Genomic DNA, 23057 nt, shown 5'->3' with positions numbered 1-23057 from the left:
TTTTGTTTCCCAGTGGAACAAAATCCAAATAACTTTTGCTTTTCCAATGGAGCATCCAAAAGCTTAGCTCTAACCTGTTCTGGCAGAGATTGTTCCTTCAGCCAAGCATGCCTGCATATAACACCTGTCATTGCTGACCTACATGAAGCTTCCAATGCATCATAACCACACTGCAAGAAGTGGTTGCTAACCTGCTGGGAGTTATGTACCAGATCCTGAAGGGATTTACGGTCAAGGGGTTCAGAAGAAGACAATTTCTTATGCATTTCTTCTAACAAATACGCTTGATAGTGTATCATGTGAAATTGACAATTCAATGCCCTCATTGCAAGAGTGGCAGAAGTATACACTTTTTTACCTCATCTCTCTAATGTCCTGGACTCCTTTGCAGAGGGGAGTGGGTGTTTAGAAGTAACAGCTGCAACCCCTTTGGGGCCCTGTGAAATAGTTTCAGGGTCAGCAGAGTGGGCCTTATAAAGGAAATTATGTGCGTCTGGGACCCTGTAGTACCCATCGGGCTTAACAGGGGCCGGAGGCAGTGTGTCAGGAGTCATACTAGAGTCAGAAAATACATCATCAATCACATTTAAAACAGGAGGAATAGCCAAAGGTCTATGCTGAGGTAAATGAAGAAAAGTTCTTAGTCTTATCCTGGAATCAGAATATTCCTGACCCTGCCATTTAAAATGCTCTCTCATAGTGTGAAGGGTCTCCCCAAAAGAAAGCTCTTCAGGAGGGGAGGCCGAGGGAATAGATTCCTCTGCATCCGAATCCTCGCAGGCCGAATAAGCCTCCTCCTGGTAGTCTGAGTGATCCGAGCCAACAGAGGCCTCCTCTGAGGACAGGGGGTCAGGAGGATCCATCCTGGGTCTCTTGTCTGTAGGGGGTTGGGAGCCCCTGTCCGGATGAGGCTGAGAGCCCCTAATTAAGGAGATAAGGTCCTCTGCTAAGGTTAAAATCTGTGAACTAGAAGAAGGACCCTGAGTAATAACTCTGGGAGGCATGGCTTTAGTGTGTTTTGTAGCTTTAGCCCTGGTGAAGGCCTTAATAGACATGGATGCAGGAGGCCTGGCTGCACCACGTGCTGGTGTAGCTTTGTCTAAAGGTATGGTGTCGGAGGATTCCTGTACACCGGTTTCAGAAGACAATTTTGTAACCGACTCTGTAGAAGCCTCCGGGGCCGAGGCTGTCAGTTGTATTATTTCAGGGTTCGGAAGTTCCAAGGACTCTGTATCAGCAGAGACCGAGACACTCGCGGTAGGCCTAGCCACGGTTTCAGCCGAAACCGCGGTCCGCGTGCGTCAGTCTTTGTCTTTCCATTTTTTAATTAAATGAGGTGTTGAGGTTTCCAACGGCATTTTGTAAGCAAAACTATCCCCAAAAAACTCTTCTGCAAACTCCGATCGACGTCTAAGAGTGCGTCGGTTGAAGGAAGCGCAGGCTGAACAGGCCGAGACGTCGTGGTCTTGGCCTAAGCAGGGAAGACAATATGAGTGGAAATCCTTATGAGGTATTTGTTTCCCACAAGTTAAACAATTAATTATTAACTTTTTCTGACATCGGCTGAGGCAAGAAAAGGTCCCCAACTAGGTACTTAGCTTTTGAAGTCTTCGGATAGCGGAATTACAGGAGCTGGCCGACCGGCACTTGCGAACTGCTTCTGCTTCGGGCACCACGCGGCAAGAAAGACGGAGGAAGATGGCGTCGGCTGACGCTTTTATACCCCAGGCGTTGTGACGTTGGGGAAAGGGCGACATCAGCCGACGCCGGACCCAGACTTTGGAATCCGGCCGACCGAAGGGCTGCCTGAGGCAGGACAACCCATATGTGATGACTGCAGATGCATCCTTGAAGGACATCAGTGTCCTTGTCCTCGGCTTGAAGGAGACAGTAGTCTAGATAAGGATAAATTTGTATGCTTCTTTGTCTGCAGAATGCAATTACTGGTGCCAGGCACTTTGTAAAAGACCCTGGGTGCAGTAGATAAGCCAAAGGGCAGTGCAGAAAATTGGTAATGCAAAAAACCTGCCTTGAAGTGGAGGTATCTTCTGCACGATTCCCTTATTGGGATATGCAGGTATGCCTCAAGTCTAATCACTAACCAAGCGTTCCTGCCCAGCATAGGCAGTAGCTGTTGTAAAGTCAGCATTTTGAATTTTGCAAAGTCCAGGAAAGTGTTCAAAATCGATAAATCCGGTATTGGACGCCAGGCACTGTCTTTTCTGGGTAAAAGGAAAAGTCTTGAATAAAAACCTTGTCCTTTTTCCTTTTCTGGTACTGGTTAAATAGTCCCCATATCCATGAGGGACATAACTTGTTTCTGAGCCTCTGCCCACTGATTTTGTTGTAGATCTGGCCAACCGTTTGGAATTGGCAAAGTATGGAAATGAAATCTGTACACCTGGGATACTATGTTTAAAACCAACTTGTCCTGGGTAATTAACTGCCAATTTTGAGCATGTAGTGCTAATTTTCCCCCCAAGCGTGCTGCCAAAAGATAAGTGCTTGAAGGTAGAGGGAAGTCATTGAGACTGCTTACTGTAGGGTTGTGCTTTGTTTCCTTCAGATTTGGAGGTGGAGGCACACCATTGCTTTGACTTGTAAGAACCCTGTGATTGGTATCTAGAGCTTTTTAAGCATTTGGATTTGCCTTGAGTGGCTCTGTCGGACAGAGGAAAGGACCAATTTTTTAGTAGGCCAGTGCCTACTGAACCTGGATGGCTGCACTTTTAAGAAATCGTTTACAGTTTGCAGAGCTTTAGCTTTGTCTTCCATTTTCTTTAAAACCTCTTCTGCCTTATTACCAAACAGAGTATCATGCTGCAAGGGGGCATCCGACAATTTAGCTTTAACATGATCAGGCAGATTTTGCTCCTTGATCAGGCATGCATTCTAATCACAGATCCAGTAACTCGGTAGAGGCAAGAGGCCTCCAAGGAATCAAAACCACACAATCAGAACGCAACATAATTTTCTGTTTCAATAAGCCCATAACATGCTGTTGATAAGCATATGAAACTGGCAATTTAAGGCCCCAACTGCCAAGGTTGCAGACGTATAAACCTTCTTTCCCCATCAATCCAGCGCCCTGGAATATCTATCAGAGGGGGTAGGATTTTTGACTGTATAGGCCTTTACACCTTTGGGACCCTGTGAGATGGTCTCGGGATCAGCAGCAGGATTTTTGAATAGAAATTTGTGAGAGTCAGGAACCCTGTAATATCTGTTTGGCTTACTAGGAGCTGGAGGCAGGGAATCAGGAGCCATGCTCGATTCCAAAAACACATCAACAATGTCCAATATAGGAGGTATTGCCAAAGGCCTATGCCGAGGAAGAAGGAAATCCCTAAGCCTCCTTTTTGATTCAGAGAAATCCTGACTCTCCCAGTGAAAAAGTTCTCTTAAAGTATGCAAGGTCTCAACAAGAGAGTAATCCTCAGGAGGAGATGCAGATGGAATGGATTCTTCTGCATCATAACCCTCATAGGGTGGAATAGAAAATTCCTGATCAGAAGAGGAATCAGAAGAAATGGAAACCTGATCTTAAGATTCATAATCAGTGCCTTGCCTACGCCTCTTAGCACGCAGGGGGGGGGGGGGTTGGGAACCCCTGATCAAGGTAATTAAGTCCTAAGCCATTTTGATCATCTGTTTTTTAGGCATAGGGCCCTGAGCATGTGGCTCGTGCATCTGGATTTTTAGACATAGACGTTGTTTTTGATCTTGTTTTTGAAGCTGGCGTCAGTTTTATATAAAAATGTTGAGGTCTGAAAACACCCTCAGAAGCCGGTGCCTGCTCAACGGCTCCAGACCCATCCGAGGGACAGACATCCGCGGGTACAATACTCTGAGAATCTCGTGGCATACCGGACTCCACATGAATCTCGGTAGAGGCCTGCGACTCAAAAGTAGTGGGTATCAGAGGCTGCGAAAGCACCTCACTAAGTACCGGCGACTGGCTTAGGAGAGTTTCATAGTCGGTTTTGGACCTAGACGGTCTGACTTTTTCTTTGCGTTTTTTGTGAACTCCAGTAGTCAGACTGCTAACCGATGACATTTCAGGGTAATTAAATCTTGATCCAAAATATTTAGAAGCAAAAATATACAGACGCTTAATAGTGCATTGGTTAAATCTAGCACAAAACAGACAGCAAGGCACATTATGATCTGGGCCTAGGCAAGGAATACAGTACAAATGAAAATCCTTATGAGGTATTTGCTTCCCAAAAGTAATGCAATTATTAACTTTTAGTGACATTGGTAAGGAGCAAGGAAAAGTTTCCTCAACGGGGTACTTCGCTTTAGTTGAAGACTTCGGTTCTGAAACTCGAATGCGAAAATTTCGGGAGTCTGCAGACAGGCACTTGCAAACTGCTTAGGGCACCACGTGGCAAGAAAGACTGAATAAAATGGCATCGGCTGCATGTTTTATACCCCTGACGACATGGAAGAGGAGACAACAACCGATGCAGGACCCAAGACTTCGCTATTCAGGCCGACTGAGGGCAACCTGCCAGCAGATTACCCAAATGTAATGACTGCAACAGTGAAACATGAAGAACATCAGGTTCTATCACTCCTTGGGGAAGCATGCGATGAAGAACAGGTGGAATCAAAAACAGTCTGATCTGCAGGATAAGGATTAACCCCAGGAAAGGAATTTTCCCCCACTGCCATCTGTAACCCTAACGAATGATTTTCAGAACCTATTTGTCTCAAACAATCTGTTGCCAAAGACAAAATGAAGATTCAGACTTTCTGAAAGAGAAAAGGCTCTGGTCACAAGGTCTCTTGAATAGTCAGACTTTGCTGCTTTGCTGAAGTATCCTTGATTTCGGGAGGTTTGAGACTTCTTTTGGAACCTCAGTACTACTTCTTAAAACATCTGTATACCTGAATTCTGCTGAGACAGTTTATTTTGTTTTTTGCCAAAACTGGATGGAGGAGAAACAGAATCCCTTGAACAATTTGGAAAAGGAAGGCTGAAATTATCAGATTGCTCCTTTCGTCACATTTTTGATCACCTCTGCAGCAAAGGAGTCCAAACACTACATCTCTACTCCAGAGAAAATTTGAGTGCCTTATTTTTATCACCTGGAAAGTTCTGAGAACGCAAACAAGCAAACCTCCTTAAAACCGCAGCAGTGGCTACAGCCCTGAAGAAAGTATTGAGTCATACACACACTGTAAACAATGCATCGTAACTTGTGCAAAAAAAGCAGCAAAGTTATTTAAAAGCAGACTTTTCTTCACAATAAGAAACTACGGATAAAACATTCCTCATACTTTCACAACATATTGGAATAACCTTTAATATACAAGACTGACAATTTAAAACTCTGAAGTTCAAAGTTGCAGAAGTATACACTTTTTCCTCCATACCCATCAACTTATCATTCTTATTAACTCAAATCTGACTCTTTCCAGGTGCTTAACAGCAGAGGAATCAACCAAGGCTATAGCTACTGGGTCAGGTTTGGGAATAGTGTATAAAAGTTGGGAATAGTGTATAAAAGTTTAAAAAAAACATCAACTTTATACATACTATCTGCCTTTTTAGGGAGAGTTAGCCAACTATCAAGAAAACTGAAGGCAGTTAGACACGCATTCTCTAAAGCAAACAAGACAGGAGGAACGGGCGTGGGTTTTGTAAAATCCTTCTGTAAGTCCTAATATTTTCTGAGGAACTGAGAAACCGGAGTGTTCTCCAACTAAAAACACCAGGACATTCTAACAATATAGTCTTAGAGAAAGAAATCCCCCTCAAGGAGAATCAGAAAAAGAGCTCTCCGAGTCTGAATCAGAAATCTGAGGACAAAGCCCTGAATCCACTTCTGCATCTGCCTGTTCAGATTCAGGATCTTGAATCTCTTCAGGAAAGGAGGCATCTCGCTTTCCTTTACCAGAAACTACTCTGAATAAACATTAAAAAATAAGAAAATGAAAGTTCAGTTTTTGGGGGAACCTTATCTGCCCAGCTAAGGAAAGCACAAGCCGACTTGTCAGTCCTTAGAAGCCTCAGAAGAGCATACTCTTCAGCGGCAGTTAGCTCAGCTTGAGCGCGTGGAAGGTGGCCTGAAGCTTTGGAAGCTGACTGACTGTTCTGTGCTTGGAAGGATATAACCAGTGCAGTTAAGGCTACTGCAGCAGTGATCAATACAATGACCACTTGAGACTTCTGCTCAGAAGGCTTGACATATGACCAAGCTTTTCACCCCCCCCCCCCGGCCAGTCAGATGCTCTCCCACTTGAATGTCAGCACATATGTGGTACAAGACTATTATCCATCCACGCCATCTTAGCACCTTCTTGCTCTGGTTAGCTTCAGGAGTATGGGTTGAGACCATACCACAAGCCACTCTGGTAGCATATGCCTCCAAGAACACAAGCCAACTGGAAGGGACCCCAGCACTCCCTCTCCAGATATTTTGTACCAGAGAGGATAGGCGCTCTGTTGGAGTAAAAATGAACAAAGTTTGACTATGACAGTTGTACGACTTGCATTACCTCTCTCACATTTCTGTCATGCGGACAAAGAAAATGCTTTGGTGGTACTGGCTAGTCACAAGCATACTTGGTGAAATTTATTGGGGATATCATCATCCTTGGACAGATCTCCAAATAACAGTCAAAAAGATAAGGCCAGCAACAGTACAATACAATCTCCAAAGAGGCAGGAAGAAAGTCCTCCAAATGTGACTTATCACAGTTCTGTGGCTCACCTGGACATTACTGCCAGGAATACTTCCGGTCACTTATTGTGCCCAAAAAGTACTGAAGGATGGTACAGGTACCTCTCTTTCTCCAGGAATTTCTCCCCTGCTGAAGACTGCGGCACAGAGGAGGCTGGGTCATCGCTAAGAATGTGCTAAAGATTTGCAAGCCAGACTAGATGGTTAGAGGCCTGCCTGTAGTGTAATTACTACATATTATTGGAAAACTCATTCATACAATGAACATTCGCTGATTATATTGCATTTTTAGAAACTATCAAAATAACCATGCCAAAATCTTGAAAAATTAAATTATGACGTTAAGTCTGCAGAAAATATAGAAAAAGAATCTCACTGAAAGATTCTAAGACTTGCAATGTGTACTACAGACCTTCAACATTCACAGCTTTAATGCACTACAGACCATGCAGTCCTTCAACAGTCCCAGCATTTCTGCTTAGTAGCAGCTGGATGTGCCTCTAACACTGGTCCAATGTAACAGATTGAGAAATGCACACAACACTGAGGGGGAAAAAAAAAAAAAAAAAAAACTTCAACAAGGCAACACATTAATACCACTGGATTTGTTTATTGTTTGTTGACCATGTGGATGGACTGGTCACAAGAACCTTTTCAGCCATTATCACAGCACAAGTCGAGAGGGTGCAGTAACACCCGCAGTACAGTCAGAATATTTTCTGACAAGCAAGAGTAATAATTTGACAGAACACTTAAAAATATGACATTTACATTCAGTTATGGGTAATTTCTTCAAAAAGGCAATTACCTTCAGTGCTGACTTCAGGAAGAAGCTGTGCTAATGGGGTATGTGGTTCAGTCATGTCATTCTTAATGAAAAATGGGATAACGCTAAGAAGTTCTTGACGGTCCTCCTCATGCAGGACAGGGATCGATTCAAGTATCAGCTGCATTTGCTCAAGCTCATGTGCGCCTACAAAAGAAATGGTTTTAAATACAGACTGCATGGAAGCTCATGAATTTTTTTTTTTAAATCTAACATAAATAGGACTGTGCAACACAACCTCATACTGGGACTTTAACGGGCTATATGTTAATGTTACTAAACTACAGCTGACACTACTTGACATAACCGGTCTCTCAGGCTGCTTCTACAGTCAACTACCTGAATTATATGATACAGGTTTGGTTTTAATCTAGACACAACACATGTAGTGCCAAATGTTAGTTTAAAAAACACTATGGCCTACATCAATTTCATATGCCCAGGCAAAGGGAAAGTACAGTTGTGTACACTTACCATAAATGTAGATGTAGAGTGTATTCACTGTTGCAGTCATTACATTTGGGTAATCTGCTGGCAGGTTGCCCTCAGTCCGCCTGATGAACAAAGTCTTGGGTCCTGCGTCGGTTGCTGTCCCTTCTTCCATGACATCAGGTCGTCAGGGGTATAAAACATGCAGCTGACGCCATTACATCAGTTTTTCCCGCCCCAAATGTCAGGTGCCCCCCCCCCAAAAGCGCATGACCGACGTCATATCCTCAGTCTTTTCTTGCCCCAGATGTCAGAAGCCCCTAAAAAGAAAGGCCAAAAAACAGCAAAGAACAACCAACCACCCCTGCACTAACCATATTTACAATATTTACAACCCAAACCACACAACCACCTGTAACTACAGAGGGGGAGGGAGGGTAAATTGGACTGCAGCAATGTGGATCTTCGAACATCTACATTTATGGTAGGTACAAAACTGTACTATGTTCTTCATCTCACATTGCTGCAGTCCTTATATATGGGTAGAATCCCAAAGCAGAGGTAAGGGAGGATGGCAAAGCTATAAAGCATTAGGAGCTGCCAAAATGCCCTGTAAAATTGCAGTGGCAAATCCAGCCCTAGATTTAGAGTAAAGTGGAAGGTGGTAATGCTTAGAGAAAGTATGCACTGAACTCCAAGTAGCTGCCTCCAAAATATAGTAGCCACCCCCCTTAAAAAAGCTGTAGAAGTGGCAGTAGCCCTAGTGGAATGAGGCCTAATCCCAGCTGGAATCTCCTTACCATGATGGGAATAACAGAAAGCAATACAAAAACCAATCCACTTAGAAATAGTTTGTTTTTAAAACAGGTTTGCCCTGAGAACCCAAAGCAAAAGAAACAAACTGCTGAGACTGCCTGAACCCTTTAGTTCTGCTCAAATAATATCGCAACTGTCTGGGTATATCCAAAGTGTGCAAAATCTTCTCCCCTTTATTTTGGGGATTTGCATAAAAAGTAGGCAAATGAATAGTTTGGTTTAAAGCCACACTAGAAACCACTTTAGGCATAAAGGAAGGGTTAGTACGCAAAGATACCCTATCCTTGTGGAAAATTAAGACAGTCTCAACCGCCATAAGGGCCTGTAATTCAGAAACCCTTCTCGCAGAGGTAATGTACAAAAAAAGCAGTTCCATGATAAATATTTCAAAACTCGGCAGTAGCAGGTGTGGAATCGAAGGCAAAGGCCATGGAGGCTCCCGTACCAGACTTCTCAGTAATGGGTACCAGTGCTGTCGAGGCCAAACTGGAGCTATTAAAATCATAGTTGGCTTGTCCTGTCTGACCTTCAGGAGTACCTTTGGGAGGAGAGGCAGTGGTGGAAAGGCATACACGTGAAGATTGCTCCAACTGAATGAGAGAGCATCCATTTTCCAAGCTGTGGGATGAAACCTTTTTGTGCAAAACTTTGGCAACTGGTAATTTAGTGGAGAAGCGAACAGATCTATGTCTGGAGTTCCCCATAACACTGTCAATTTTTGAAATACACGAGGATCCAATTTCCACTCGTGGGGATCCAAAATTTGTCTGCTCAACACATCTGCTAAGGAGTTCTGTGCTCCTGGCAGAAACCTTGCCTGAAGATTTAGCTGTAAACTGAGAGCAGTCTCCCACAAAATCATTGCTTGTCTGCATAGAGGGTATGAATGTGTCCCCCCTTGCTTGTTGATGTACCACATGACAGTTGTGTTGTCTGTTTGAATCAACACCTGCCCTGGAAGAAGTAAATCCTTGAAAGCTATCAATGCAAATTGGACTGCTAACATCTTCAAGTTGATATGTAAATGTTGAAGTCTGGCAGGCCACGTGTCTTGTACCCATTTTCCATTTAGATGAGCTCCCCAAGCTTTGTCTGAGGCATCTGTCGTTAGAATCTGACTTGCCTCTGGTCGGGTCACAGAGAGTCCCTTGTTTAGGTGACATTCCTGAGCCCACCACAAAAATTCCTTCTGAATGCAAGGTATTATCTGAATGACAGTGTCCATATCTTGGCAGTGTTGTGTCCATACATTTTTGAGATACCATTGTAGCTTCCTCATATGCAGTTTGGCATTGGGAAGTACCAGAATACAAGATGCCATGAACCCCAAGGCTTGAAGGACTGTCCTTGCAGTCAGCCTGGACTGACGAGACAATTGATGGAAATAAAGAGAAAGATTCTTTTGTTTGTCCGGGGTCAAAAGGCCATCTGGGATGCTGTATTCAGTCTCACACCCAGAAAGCACATGTCCTGAGAGGGTACTAGACTGGACTTTATTTCGTTCACAGAATACCCTAGGCATCTTAACACTGCCATCACATACTGTAAATGATGAAGAAGTTCGTCCTTTCCTTGAGCCAGAATCAGGCAATCGTCCAAATAAGGATAGATTTGTATTCCTCTTAGCCTGAAGAAAGCTACCACTGGAGCCAGAACCTTCGTGAACACTCTGGGCGCAGTAGATAAGCCAAAGGGCAATGCAGAGAACTGATAATGAAAAGTCCCAGCCCGAAAACGCAGATACTTCCTGCAACTGGGCCTGATAGGAACATGAAGATAAGCCTCCTTGAGATCCAGAGTCACCATCCAGTGATCTTTGCCCAACAGAGGTAAAAGCTGTTGTAACGTCAACATTTTGAACTTGGGAATGTCCAGATATGTGTTGAGGATGGATAAATCCAAAATTGGTCTCCACGTGTCCCCTTTCTTTGGTACTAGAAACAGGCGAGAATAAAATCCTAGGCCCACTTCTGGCAAAGGGACCGGTTGAATAGCTCCTATTTGAAGTAGTAGAGAAATCTGTTTGTGAGCCTCTAGTCTTTGCTGAGGAGGAACGTCTGGCATGCCTTTGAAAGGAGGCAAGGTATGGAAATAAAACTTGTAACCTTGGTGTATGATATCCAATACCCATTTGTCCTGGGTAATTAAAATCCAATTTTCCTTGAAGAGTGCCAACCGTCCTCCCAAAGGTGCTGCCAGGCAAGAAGGATCTGGCAGCTGAAAAAGTAGGCCATTGGGCCTGTTTACGAAAGGACTGGCCCCTGCCCTCACTCGAAGATTGTGCAGGTGAACTCCATGTTCTAGGTCTGAAGGAACTCTGAGCTCTGCCCCTACCACGTCTAGATCTACCCCTAGACTGAGAATCAGAAGACGGAAACGTCCACCCCTTAGCAGGCCAATTTCTACTAAACTTCGGAGGCTGAACTTGCAAAAAATCTTTAACAGTCTGCATAGACTTAGCCTTGTCTTCCATTTTCTTCAAGACTGACTCCACAGGTGGACCAAACAATACTTCAGACTGCAAAGGGGCATCCAAAATTCTTGTCTTAACATGGTCAGATAAATTCTGATCCTTAAGCCAGGCGTGCCTGCGAAGAACTGAACCAGTGGCAGCCACCCTAGAAGAGGCCTGCAAAGCATCAAAACCACACTGTAAAGAATGCTTACCCACCTGTTCAGAGACATGCACCAAATCTTGTAATTCTTTACACTCAATGCCTTCTGCCAGAGCATCCACCTTAGATTTCAACTGAGAAAGAAGAAAATTTTAATATTTCAACATATGAAACTGGCAATTCAAAGCCCTCATTGCTAAGGTAGAAGATGTATAGACCTTCTTTCCCCATCTATCTAAAGCTCTGGCCTCTTTATCTACAGGAACCGGATTCTTTACAACAGAAGCCCTGACACCCTTAGGTCCCTGACTAATAGTTTCTGGGTCCGCCCTAGGACTCTTATAGAGATATTTATGAGCCTCAGGCACCCTGTAATACCTATCCGGTTTAACAGGCGCAGGAGGCAGAGAATCAGGATTAAGTGAAGCCTCTGAAAATACATCTTGCACAACATCCAGAACAGGGGGAATAGCTAAGGGCCTATGTTGAGGTAGAAACAAAAATTCCCTAAGCCTTTTCCGTGAATCAGAGAAGTCCTGACCTTCCCACTTAAAATGTTCCCTCAGAATGAAGTGTCTCTGAAAAAGAAAAATCCTCTGGAGGAGAAGCAGAAGGGGTGGAATCTTCTGCATCAGAATCAGAATAAGGAGAGTACTCCTGCAAGTCTTCAGCCGAAGACTCTGAAACATCCGAAGCCTGTTCAAACCTTTCCAACTCTGGCTCCACCCTAGGCCTCTTATCAGGAGGGGGCAAAGAACCTCTAATCAGAGTAATCAAATCTTCTGCCATTTTAAGCATGTGCTTCTTAGGCACAGACCCTGCTGAACTAGGACTGACACCAACAGAAGCTAAACCTGGTCTGCCTCTGGAAGAAGCCTTGGAAACAGAAGGAGAGGGTCTAACCACCCTGGGAAGGGAGGGAAGTACAGAAACCTGAGAAGCCCCTTCAGCCTGACCTGCCTCTTGAGAGGCCACATCCTGCAAAATCAAAGTCTCCCCCCGAGACTCCAGAGAAGCCTCCATCGGAACCACCGGTTCCACTGAAGCTTCTAAAGAACCGGCGTCCGTAACGGACGACTCATCTTGCCTAGGTTTAACTGCTTTGTCTTTGCGCTTCTTCGTGGAAGCGGGCGCCGGAGTATCCGACGGCATATTATAATTGCACCGCTTACCGAAGACCAGCCCAGCACAATCCAACCTTCGCTTAATAGTGCGCTTATTAAACCTAGCACAAAAGCGACACCCGACGCCGTGCTCAGGCCCCAAACAAGGAATGCACAAAGAATGATAATCCCTATGCGGTATCCGTTTCCCACAAGAAATACAATTATTCACTTTTTCTGACATCCGGTAATACACTGAGGCAAGAAAAAAACAAAATATTCCCCAACGGGGCACTTAGCCAACTTGGATTCGGTCTGAAACTCCGAACTCGAAAAATTTCAGAACGCCGAACGGCACTTGCAACGCTGCTTCTGCATCGGACCATGCGGCAAAAAAGACTGAGGATATGACGTCGGTCATGCGCTTTTGTACCCTGACGTCCTGATGTCAGTTTTAAGCACCTTGACCGACGTCAGCCTAATACTTTGGTATTCGGGCCGACCGAGGACAGCGGACTACCCATATGTAAGGACTGCAGCAATGTGAGATGAAGAACATCCAGGACTGCAACAGTGAATACACACTACAACTACATTTATGAAGCGTACACAAAGCATAGTTGTGTACACTTACCATAAATGTAGATGTAGAGTGTATTCACTGTTGCAGTCATTACATTTGGGTAATCTGCTGGCAGGTTACCCACAGTCGGCCTGATTAACAAAGTCTTGGGTCCTGCGTTGGTTGCTACCCCTTCTTCCATGACGTCAGGTCATCAAGGGTATAAAACATGCAGCCGTGACAGCAGCCCTACAAGATGCTTCTAATAAATCAAAACCACACTGCAAAGTATGTTTACCAACTTGTTCAGCAGAATGCACTAAATCCTGTAATTCTTTACTTTCAGCACAGTCAGGAATCATCATTTTCTGTTTAAGCAATCCAATAATATGCTGCTGATACTTTAACATATGAAACCGACAGTTAAGGCCCTAATGGCCAAAGTAGCAGAAGTGTAAACCTTCTTACCCGATCTGTTCAGGGCCCTGGAATCTCCAGAGGGGGTAGGGTTTTGGCAGTACTGGACTGTGGTGGTGGTGGTGCTGCGGTAGCGTTGTCGCCTCATAGTAAGACGTTGCCCTGTTCGATTCTCAGCTAGAGCGTCTTCTGTGTGGAGACATGCGCGAATGGGCGTACCTTCATTGAAGGTTGTGCGTCACGGCCGGCAACTCTGCACGTAAAAATCTACTGCCAATCATCAGCGGACCGGAGTTCGGCTGTGGCAACCCCTAACCGGGAAAAGCCGAAAGACACAACAAAAAGCCTTAATGCCTTTGAGTCCTTGTGAAATGGTCTCTGGATCCGCAGTAGGATTCTTAAAGAGGAACTTGTGAGAGTCAGGTACTCTAATACCAGTCAGGTTTTCTGGAAGCGGAGGTAAAGTGTCTGGGGCCAGGCTAGATTCTAAGGCATCATCTACAATGTCCAGTACAGGAGGGATAGCTAAAGGCCTGTGTTGAGGTAGGAGTAAGAATTCCCCAGCAGAAATGCTCCAAGAGTATGCAAAGTTTCACCAAAAGAGAAATCTTCTGGAGGGGAAGCAGAGGGAACAGAGTCCTCTGCATCAGAATCCTCATAGGTAGATGAGGGCAAATCCTGGTCATCAGAAGAATCAGAAGGAAAATCAGTTCTAGGTCTTAGAGGGAGAAGGGTGGCTTCCCCTGATTAGAGTAATAAGGTCTTCAGCCATTCTTATTTTTTTTTTTAGGCATAGGGGCCTGACCATGCGGTCTGGGTGTCCGTTTTCTAGACGTGGATCAAGTTTTAGGCCTTTAAGAAGATGATGGCTTAATATGCAAGTCAGTAGGCCCGAATACACCCTCAGAAGCCGGTGCCTGCACCGCGGCCCTGGACCCATCCAAGGCAGAGACATCCGCAGGTTCCATAGGTTGAAGAAGCATCTCGCGGCATACCGGACTCTGAATGGGTCTCAGTAGAGGCCTGCGAATCTGAAGTAGTTGGTATCAGGGGCTGCGAAAGCACCTCAATGAGTACCCGCGAACTTGTGACTAGCTTAACGGAAGGGTCGTCGGCAGCTTTGGACCTATGAGTCTTGTCTCTCTTATCCTTGCGTTTTTTTTCAGGAATCGGTAGTTGGATGGCTTACCGAAGCCAATTTTGGATAATTGAACCGATGCGAAAACGAACTGATGACGAATCGGTCGAGGATTGAATAAGGCACAAAACCGACAGCGAGGGACATCGTGGTCTGGGCTTAAGCAAGGAATGCAGTACGAATGAAAATGAGATATTTGCTTTCCACAAGTAATACAATTGTTAACTTTTACTGACATCGGTTTGGAGCAAGAAACAGGATCCCCAATGGGGTACTTAGCTTAGTTGAAGACTTCGGATCTGAAACGCAAAAACGAAAGTTTCAGGAGTCAGCCTACCAGCACTTGCTAACTGCTTCTGCTTCGGGCACTGCACGGCAAAAGACTGATGTAATGGCATCGACTGCATGCTTTATAACCCTGACTACCTGACGTCATGGAAGACGAGACAGCAACCGACGCAGGACCCAAGACTTTGACAATCAGGCCGACTGAGGGATACCTGCAAGCTGATAACCCAAATGTAATGACTGCAACAGTGAAACAAAAAGAACATCCACATTTGCTGTATACGTAAAAAAAAATCTCCATTATGCTTATGCTTGTAGGATCGAAACAAAGACATTCAAGGACTTGATGACAAGGAGGAGGAGCTAGTACAATGCTTAGGTTGAGACAGCACTGAGGGGAGGTTGCCACAATGGGGAAAGGTGGGAGGAACCATTTTGAGGGGAGCTACTACACCTCTGTATTTACTTAGGAGTACAAAATCCTCAGCAAAAAAGTAGAGTTTTGTACCTACCATAAATGTAGATGTTAGAGTGCTCATACAGCTGCAGTCATTACAGATGGGTTATCCTGCCATCAGGCGTGTCCTCGGTCGGCCGAATTCCAAAGTCTAGGTCCGGCGTCAGTTGTCGTCGCTTCTTCCCTGACGTCAGTGCGGCAGGGGTATAAAAGAGGCAGCCAACGCCATTTTCTTCAGTTTTTCTTTCCCCAGATGTCAGGTGCCCCCAGAAGGAAGGCAAAACATAATGTTACGCAAACATGCAATATAGATAAATCAAAAAACAGTAGTTGCAAGCAAATACACCATAAAAGAATACCCCAAATAGGTTGTATGATAAACGTGTTTGACATAAGGCCTGTCCTAAGAGGGGACGGAGGGGTAACCTGGACTGCAGCTGTATGAGCACTCGAACATCTACATTTATGGTAGGTACAAAACTGTACTATGTTCATCGTGCATACAGCTGCAGTCATTACAGATGGGATGAATCCCAAAGCTAAGTAAGGGTGGTAGGCACTAAGTGGAACTAGGAGGAGCGAGGATGCCCTGCAAGACTGCAGTGGCAAAGCCCGCTCTAGATTTAGAGTATAGTGGAAGGTGGTAGTGCTTGGAGAAAGTGTGCACTGAACTCCAAGTAGCTGCTTCCAAAATGTCCTTGGTAGGGACCCCCCCTGAGTAGAGCTGCAGAGGTAGCTGTGGCCCTGGTGGAGTGGGATCTGATGTATGCAGGCACAGTTTTTCCATGAAATGAGTAACAAAAGCGTATGCAGTGGGCTATCCATTTTGAAATTGTCTGTTTGGAAATGGCCTTTCCTTCAAGACCTGTAGCATAGGACACAAAGAGTTGATCAGATTTCCTGAATGGCTTTGTTCTGTCCAAATAATAACGAAGTTGTCTGCGAATGTCCAAGGAATGTAGTAGTCTTTCCCCTTTGTTTCGTGGATTTGGATAAAAAGGTGGGTAAGTGGATAGTCTGATTCAAAGCTACACTGGATACTACCTTTGGCATAAAGGTAGGGTTGGTTCGTAAGGAAACCCTGCCCTGATGGAAAATGATGAATGGTTGCACAGCCATGAGGGCCTGTGGCTCCGAAACCCTGCGTGCTGAGGTGATAGCCAGAAGAAAGGCTGTTTTCCATGACAAGTATTGTAGTTCTGTTGAAGAAGCTGACTCAAGGGGGGGGGGGGTGTCAGCTTTTCCAATACGAAGTTGAGGTCCCAAGCTGGGACTGGTGGTTTCCTTGGGGGTTTTATATGTTTTGCCCCTCTGAGGAACTGCCTTAAGAGAGGATGAAAGAATAAAGGAGGATCTGTGTTGTATTGTGCAGAAATGGCTGAAGCGTGGATCTTGATGGAGGAGAAGGAAAGTCCACTGTTTAACATTTCAGCTAGGTTCTGTAAAATTTGAGGTATATTTATTACCCAAGGATTCTGGCCCTTTTCTTGATTCCAGGCACAAAATCGTTTCCATCTGGCAGAGTAGGCTTTTCTAGAAGGTCTTCTGACCTCCAAGATGACATCCTGCACCTCCTTGGAGAGGAGAGTCTGTTGGGAAATCCAGGAATTCTCCATGCAGCTAGATTTAGTGTATTGAGCTGGCTGTGAAGGGTTTTGTAGTTGTGGTGGGACAACAGAAGAGGGACTAGAGGTAGGATCCATGGAGGTGAATGTGTCATGCTCTTCAGGAGCGGATACCAGTGTTGTCTTGGCCAGTCTGGAGCAATGAGAATCATTTGCGGCCTCTCTGCTCTGGCTTTTAATAGAACTTTGGTCAGTAGAGGAAGAGGCGGGAAGGCATAAACTGTCAATATTGTCCAATTGAAAGAGTGTGTCCACTTTCCAGGCCTGTGGATGATCGGTCCTAACAAAATTTTTTCAACTGGTAATTTCTGTGGGTAGCAAATAGATCTATGTCTGGCTGTCCCCATGCCCAAGTTAAATTTGTGAAAACTTGAGGATGCAACTTCCATTCGTGTGGATCTGTCATATTTCTGCCAGTGTGTTTTCCTTCCCTGGCAGGAATTGTGCCTGTAGTTGAATTTGCAATTCCAGTGCTGTGTTCCATAGGGTCATGGCTTGCCTGCACAGGGGGTATGAATGAGTTCCCCCCTGTTTGTTTATGTACCACATCACTGTGGTGTTGTCTGTCCTTATCAATAACTGTCCTGGATGCAGTAGGTCTTTGAAGGTCATAAGAGCATTTTTCACGGCTAGCATCTCCTTTTGGTTGATGTGTAGGTGCTTCTCTTTTTGGGACCATTTTCCCTGAATGCACTGATCTGCCATGTGTGCTCCCCAGGCGTAGTCTGAGGCGTCTGTTGTGATGATTTGAGTTGCTTGAGGTACACAGAAAGGGAGACCTGTGTTTCTTTGGCAAGCTTGAGCCCACCACAAAAATTCCTTTTGAAGGCATGGAATGAGTGGTATTATTGTTTCCAAGCTGTGGCTGTGTTGAGACCATAAGTTTTTTAGGTACCATTGTAGTTTCCTCATATGCAGCTTTGCACATGGGATTAGTAGGATGCAAGATGCCATGATCCCAGAGCCTGCAGGACATTCCTTGCAGTTAGCCTGGTGAAAGTTGCCATTTTGCTGAAGTATTGAGACAGTTGCCCTTGTTTGTCTGGCGTGAGGTATGCCATCTGGGTGGTTGTATTCAAGCTGGCACCCAGGAAAATTATCTGTTGAGAAGGTATTGGTTTTGATTTTTTTCGTTCATTCACTGTGTATCCCAGGAAGTTTAACAGTTTTATTACAAACGCCAGATGCTGCAATAGTATGTCCTTGCTGTCCGCTTGGACCAGGCAGTCGTCCAGATATGGTAGATTTGTATTCCTTGTAGTCTGCAGAAGGCGATTACTGATGCCAGGCATTTCGTAAACACTCTGGGCGCAGTAGATAAGCCAAAGGGCAATGCGGAGAATTGGTAATGGGTTGAACCTGCAAGAAATCTGAGGTATCTTCTGCAATCTTGTCTGATAGGGACATGCAGGTATGCCTCCTTGAGGTCCAATGTTACCAGCCAAGACTCCTTGCCCAGCATGGTAAGAAGCTGCTGTAATGTGAGCATCTTGAATTTTGGCACCTGTAGATACGTGTTTAGGATGGATAGGTCTAAGACAGGTCTCCGATCTTTGTCTTTCCTTGGTACCAGGAATAGTCTGGAATAAAAACCTTGACCTTGTTCTTTTGCAGGTACCTCTTGAATCGCTTTCATATCCATGAGAGCGGAAATTTGTCTTTGTGCCTCTGCCCTTTGATTTTGTGGCAGGTTTGGCATGCCTCTCATTTTTGGAAGGGTGTGAAAGTGGAACCTGTAGCCTCTGTCTATAATGTCCAGAATCCATTTGTCTTTTGTAACAATATGCCAATTTTTTGAGAATAATGCCAGTTTTCCGCCCAAAGGTGCTGCCATTAAAGCAAGGTGCTGCCATTAAAGCTTTGCTTGGCAGGTATAGGGGGAAGTCATTGTGTCTGTTTTCTGAATGACTGATCTATCTTCTCCACCTCTTGGGGTTGGTGCTCGCCACAGTCTTGCTCTGTAAGATCCTTGAGGTTGCCCTCTACCCCTTGGGCGTCTGTATCTGCCCCTTTGAGGTCTGTCCGTGGCTGGAAAGGACCAATTTTTTGAAGGCCAGTTTCTGCTGAAGCGTGGAGGTTGTACCTGCAGGAAATCTTTCGCCGTTTGCATTGATTTCGCTTTTCCCTCCATTTTCTTTAGTACCTCCTCAGCTTTAGCACCAAACAATACATCTTTTTGAAGTGGTGCATCTCATAATTTTGCCTTGACATGATCTGGTAAGGTTTGCTCTTTGAGCCAAGCATGTCTACGTATAACAGACCCCGTAACAGCAGCTCTACATGAGGCCTCTAAAGCATCAAAACCACACTGCAAGGTATGTTTACCCACTTGCTCTGCACCATGCAACAAATCCTGCAACTCTGGTTGTTCTGGTTGTGTCATTTTGCTTTTCAACGGAGATAACAAAAACTGTTGGTACTTTAACATATGGAAATGACAGTTTAATGCCCTCATGGTTAAAGTGGCCGAGGTATACACCTTTTTTTCCCCCACCTTTCTAATGCTCTGGAATCTCTCTCTGATGGCAATGGATTTTTAGCAGTAGAGGCCTTAATTCCCTTGGGACCCTGTGAAATAGTTTCTGGGTCAGCAGTATGGCTTTTATAAAGGAACTGGTGAGAATCAGGAACCCGGTAATACCGGTCTGGTTTAACAGGAGCTGGAGGTAAAGAATCTGGCTTAAGGCTGGCTTCTGTGTACACATCATCCAAAATATCTAAAACAAGAGGGATAGCCAAGGGGCCTAATGCTGGGGGAGCAGTAGAAATTCCCCAAGCCTTTTCTTGGAATCTGAGTAATCTTGGCCTTCCCACTGAAAGTGTTCCCTCAATGTATGCAGGGTTTCCCCAAAAGAGTAGTCCTCAGGGGGGACCGAGGGAATAGACTCCTCAGCATCAGAGTCTTCGAAGGGGGAATAGGCGTAATCCTGGTTCTCAGAGTGTTCTGAGGTAATAGAAGCCTGGTCTGAGGAAGGTAGTCTTCCTCTAATCTGGGTCTTTTGTCAGAGGGGGGGTTGAGAACCCCTGATAAGAGTAATCAAATCCTCAGCCATTTTAAGCATCTGCTTTTTAGGCATGGGGCCTTGAGAGGAGGTCTGAGGACCCTGTTTTTTAGTTTTCATGGCTGCTTTAGATTTAGTGAAAGATTTAATAGAGAAGGTGGAAGGCCTGAAGACGCCTTCAGAAATGGCAGGCCTGACTAAATTCTGAGTTTCCCCGCCAAGAGTGGCGTCGGTATCTGCAGTAGGAATGGGGACCGAGGAGCCTGCGACCTCGGGTACTGAAGTCATTGGTAATGTAGTTTCATCGGTACTGAGGGGCTGCGCAGGCGCCTCGCTGAGAACCGGAGAACCAGTAGTCGGCCTAAGCGTGGTCTCAGTACTCTGTACGGACCTCGGATGTCGGTCCTTATCTTTGCGTCTTTTGCTCAAAACTGGAGTCGGAGTATCAGACGACATAATTAAATTTTTTGCCAAAATAATGAAGGGCGAACTCCGCCCGGCACTTAATAGTGCGCTTGTTGAATCTAGCACAAAAACGGCAGGCCGAGACGTCGTGGTCTGGGCCTAAGCAAGGTATACAGAAAGAGTGGAAATCCTTGTGCAGTATTTGCTTCCCACAAGAAATGCAATTATTAACTTTGTCTCACATCGGTCTGAGGCAAGAAGTTTCCCCAACGGGGTACTTAGCTTTAAAGAAGACTTCGGCTGAAATACTTTTGTAAATCTCAAGAACTGGCCGACCGGCACTTGCAAACTGCTTCTGCTTCGGGCACCGCGCGGCAAGAAAGACTGAAGAAAATGCCGCCGGCTGCCTCTTTTATACCCCTGCTGCACTGACGTCAGGGAAGAAGCGACGACAACAGACGCTGGACCTAGACTTCGGAATTCGGCCGGCCGAGGACCCGCCTGACGGCAGGATAACCCATCTGTAATGACTGCAGCTGTATGCACGATGAACATCAGGCTTAAGATACACCAGAAGCCTCAAAAATAGAAAAAAGGAACACCATCCTTATCTAAAGGCAGGTTCCTCTTAAGTGGTATGGAGAATGCGACTTTGAAGTAGGTGCTGACTGAGGTTTCTTTTTGTGATAAACTCTTGGCTAGGCTTTTAAGGGCCCCAGGGCCATTAGCCTAGTAACCTCCTATGATAAGAACACTCTAGGTATGCGATGTGAGGAAAGGGTAGCCCTGAGCTTTTCTTATTCTAGTCCGTTCTTTTTTTCAAGTTGTTGGGGACTTTTTATACATCTACAGTGCTTATCTTGTTGGGGATTTAGCCCAACATTTCCATTTTTTTAAAAGACTGGTATGGTTGCTTTTTTCCTCCTTGGCATGAAAAAACATGCTGCCACAGGAAGAAATATACAGTTGTGTACCTACCCATAAATGTAGACGTTCGAGTGTATTCACTGTTGCAGTCATTACACTTGGGTTATCCTGCTGGCAGGCTACCTGCAGTCGGCCTGAATTCCAAAGTCCTGGTCCGGCATCGGTGGCTGTCGCCTCTTCCCTGAGGTCAGTGCGCCAGGGGTATAAAAGATGCAGCCAACACCATTTTCTTCAGTTTTTCTTGCCCCAGATGTCAGGTGCCCCCAAAAGGGTAGGCTGTAAAAATTATGATCATAAAAAAGCATGCACATAAGCTCCATCTACAAGCAAATCCACCACATAGGTTGTATAGGAGAGAGAAGTACAGATAAGTCCCAGCAAAGTGAGGGGGATGGTGGGTGGGTAACCTGGAATGCAACAGTGAATACACTCTAACATCTACATTTATGGTAGGTACACAAATGTACTATGTTCATAGTGTTTCACTGTTGCAGTCATTACACTTGGGTTGAATCCCAAAGCTGAGGTTGGGCGGCTGGGCCTAAACAGAATTAGGAGTGGCTATAAGGCCCTGCAGAACTGAAGTGGCAAAGCCTGTTCTGGATTTAGAGTAGAGTAAAGAGGTAAGCGGTAGTGCTTAGTAAAAGTGTGCACTGAAGTCCAAGTTGCAGCCTCCAAAATATCCTTGGTTGGTACTCCTCTGAGGAAGGCTGCTGCCCTGGTAGAATGTGGTCTAATGCCCTTAGGCACTGACTTGTCACGTTGTGAATAGCAGAAACGAATGCAGTGTCCTATCCATTTTGAAATAGTCTTCTTTGAAATAGCCTTTCCTTGTGATCCTGCAGCATATGCCACTAAAAGTTGCTCAGTCTTTCTGAAAGCTTTAGTTTTGTCCAAGTAGAAGTGTAGCTGTCTGTGTATGTCCAAAGAATGCAGAAGTCTCTCCCCTTTATTCTGTGGGTTTGGGAAACAAAAGTAGGCAAATGAATGGTTTGGTTAAGAGCCACACTGGACACTACCTTGGGCATAAATGTTGGATTTGTCCTTAAAGAAACCCTGTCCTGATGGAAGATAATAAAAGGTTCCACAGCCATTAATGCCTGTAACTCTGAAACTCTTCTTGCTGAAGTTACTGCTAGGAGCAGAGCGGTTTTCCATATGTATTTTATCTCAGCTGTATTGGCTGGCTCGAAAGGAGACTGAGTTTTTCCAAGACAAAACTGAGGTCCCATGCAGGTATTGGTGCTCTCCTTGGCGGGCTTATATTTTTTGCCCCCCTGAGGAACTGCCCAAGCAATGGGTGTGAAAAAATAGGTGGGTCTGTACTGCAATGAGCTGAAATGGCAGAGGCATGGATCTTAACTGATGAGAAGAATAGGCCTTTGTCCAGCATCTCAGTTAGATATTGTAAAATCTGAGGCATATTTCTGAGGCATATTTGGGACAAGCGTGTCAATTCCTTGTGCCTGGTTCCAAGCACAGAATCTCTTCCATTTTTCTGCATAAGATTTTCTGGTGCTGGGCCTCCTGGCCTCCAAAATAACATCCATAACTGCTTTAGAGAGAGGTGCATTCTGAATAGTTACACTATCCACCATGCATCCAAATTTAGGGTTCTGAGTTGGCTGTGCAGGATCTGACTGTTTTGTTGGGTCAGTAAATGAGGAATTTGAGGCAATGTCCAGGCTGGGCCTTGGGACAAGCTCCTTAGGATTGGGTACCAGTGTTGGCGTGGCCAATCTGTGGCAATTAGTA

The 23057-nt window shown here is 45.1% G+C and overlaps 1 protein-coding gene across 1 annotated transcript in view; it reads right to left on the bottom strand.

The window, feature by feature from the left end:
- The window catches only part of MAPK6 (mitogen-activated protein kinase 6), a gene marked incomplete in the record, with an annotated part of 137240 nt that overhangs the window by 87314 nt on the left and 26869 nt on the right, over positions 1–23057 (bottom strand). The window contains 1 exon segment of the mRNA XM_044078818.1: positions 7501–7665. Within this exon segment, the coding sequence (XP_043934753.1) occupies positions 7501–7665 (165 nt within the window).

This window comes from Protopterus annectens, chromosome 7.part1, assembly GCF_019279795.1.
Source record: "Protopterus annectens isolate FY-2018-M chromosome 7.part1, PAN1.0, whole genome shotgun sequence".
Taxonomy (NCBI): Eukaryota; Metazoa; Chordata; order Ceratodontiformes; family Protopteridae; genus Protopterus; species Protopterus annectens.
The sequence above is the reverse complement of the archived record's forward strand: the minus strand, read 5'-3'. Positions and strand labels throughout refer to the sequence as shown.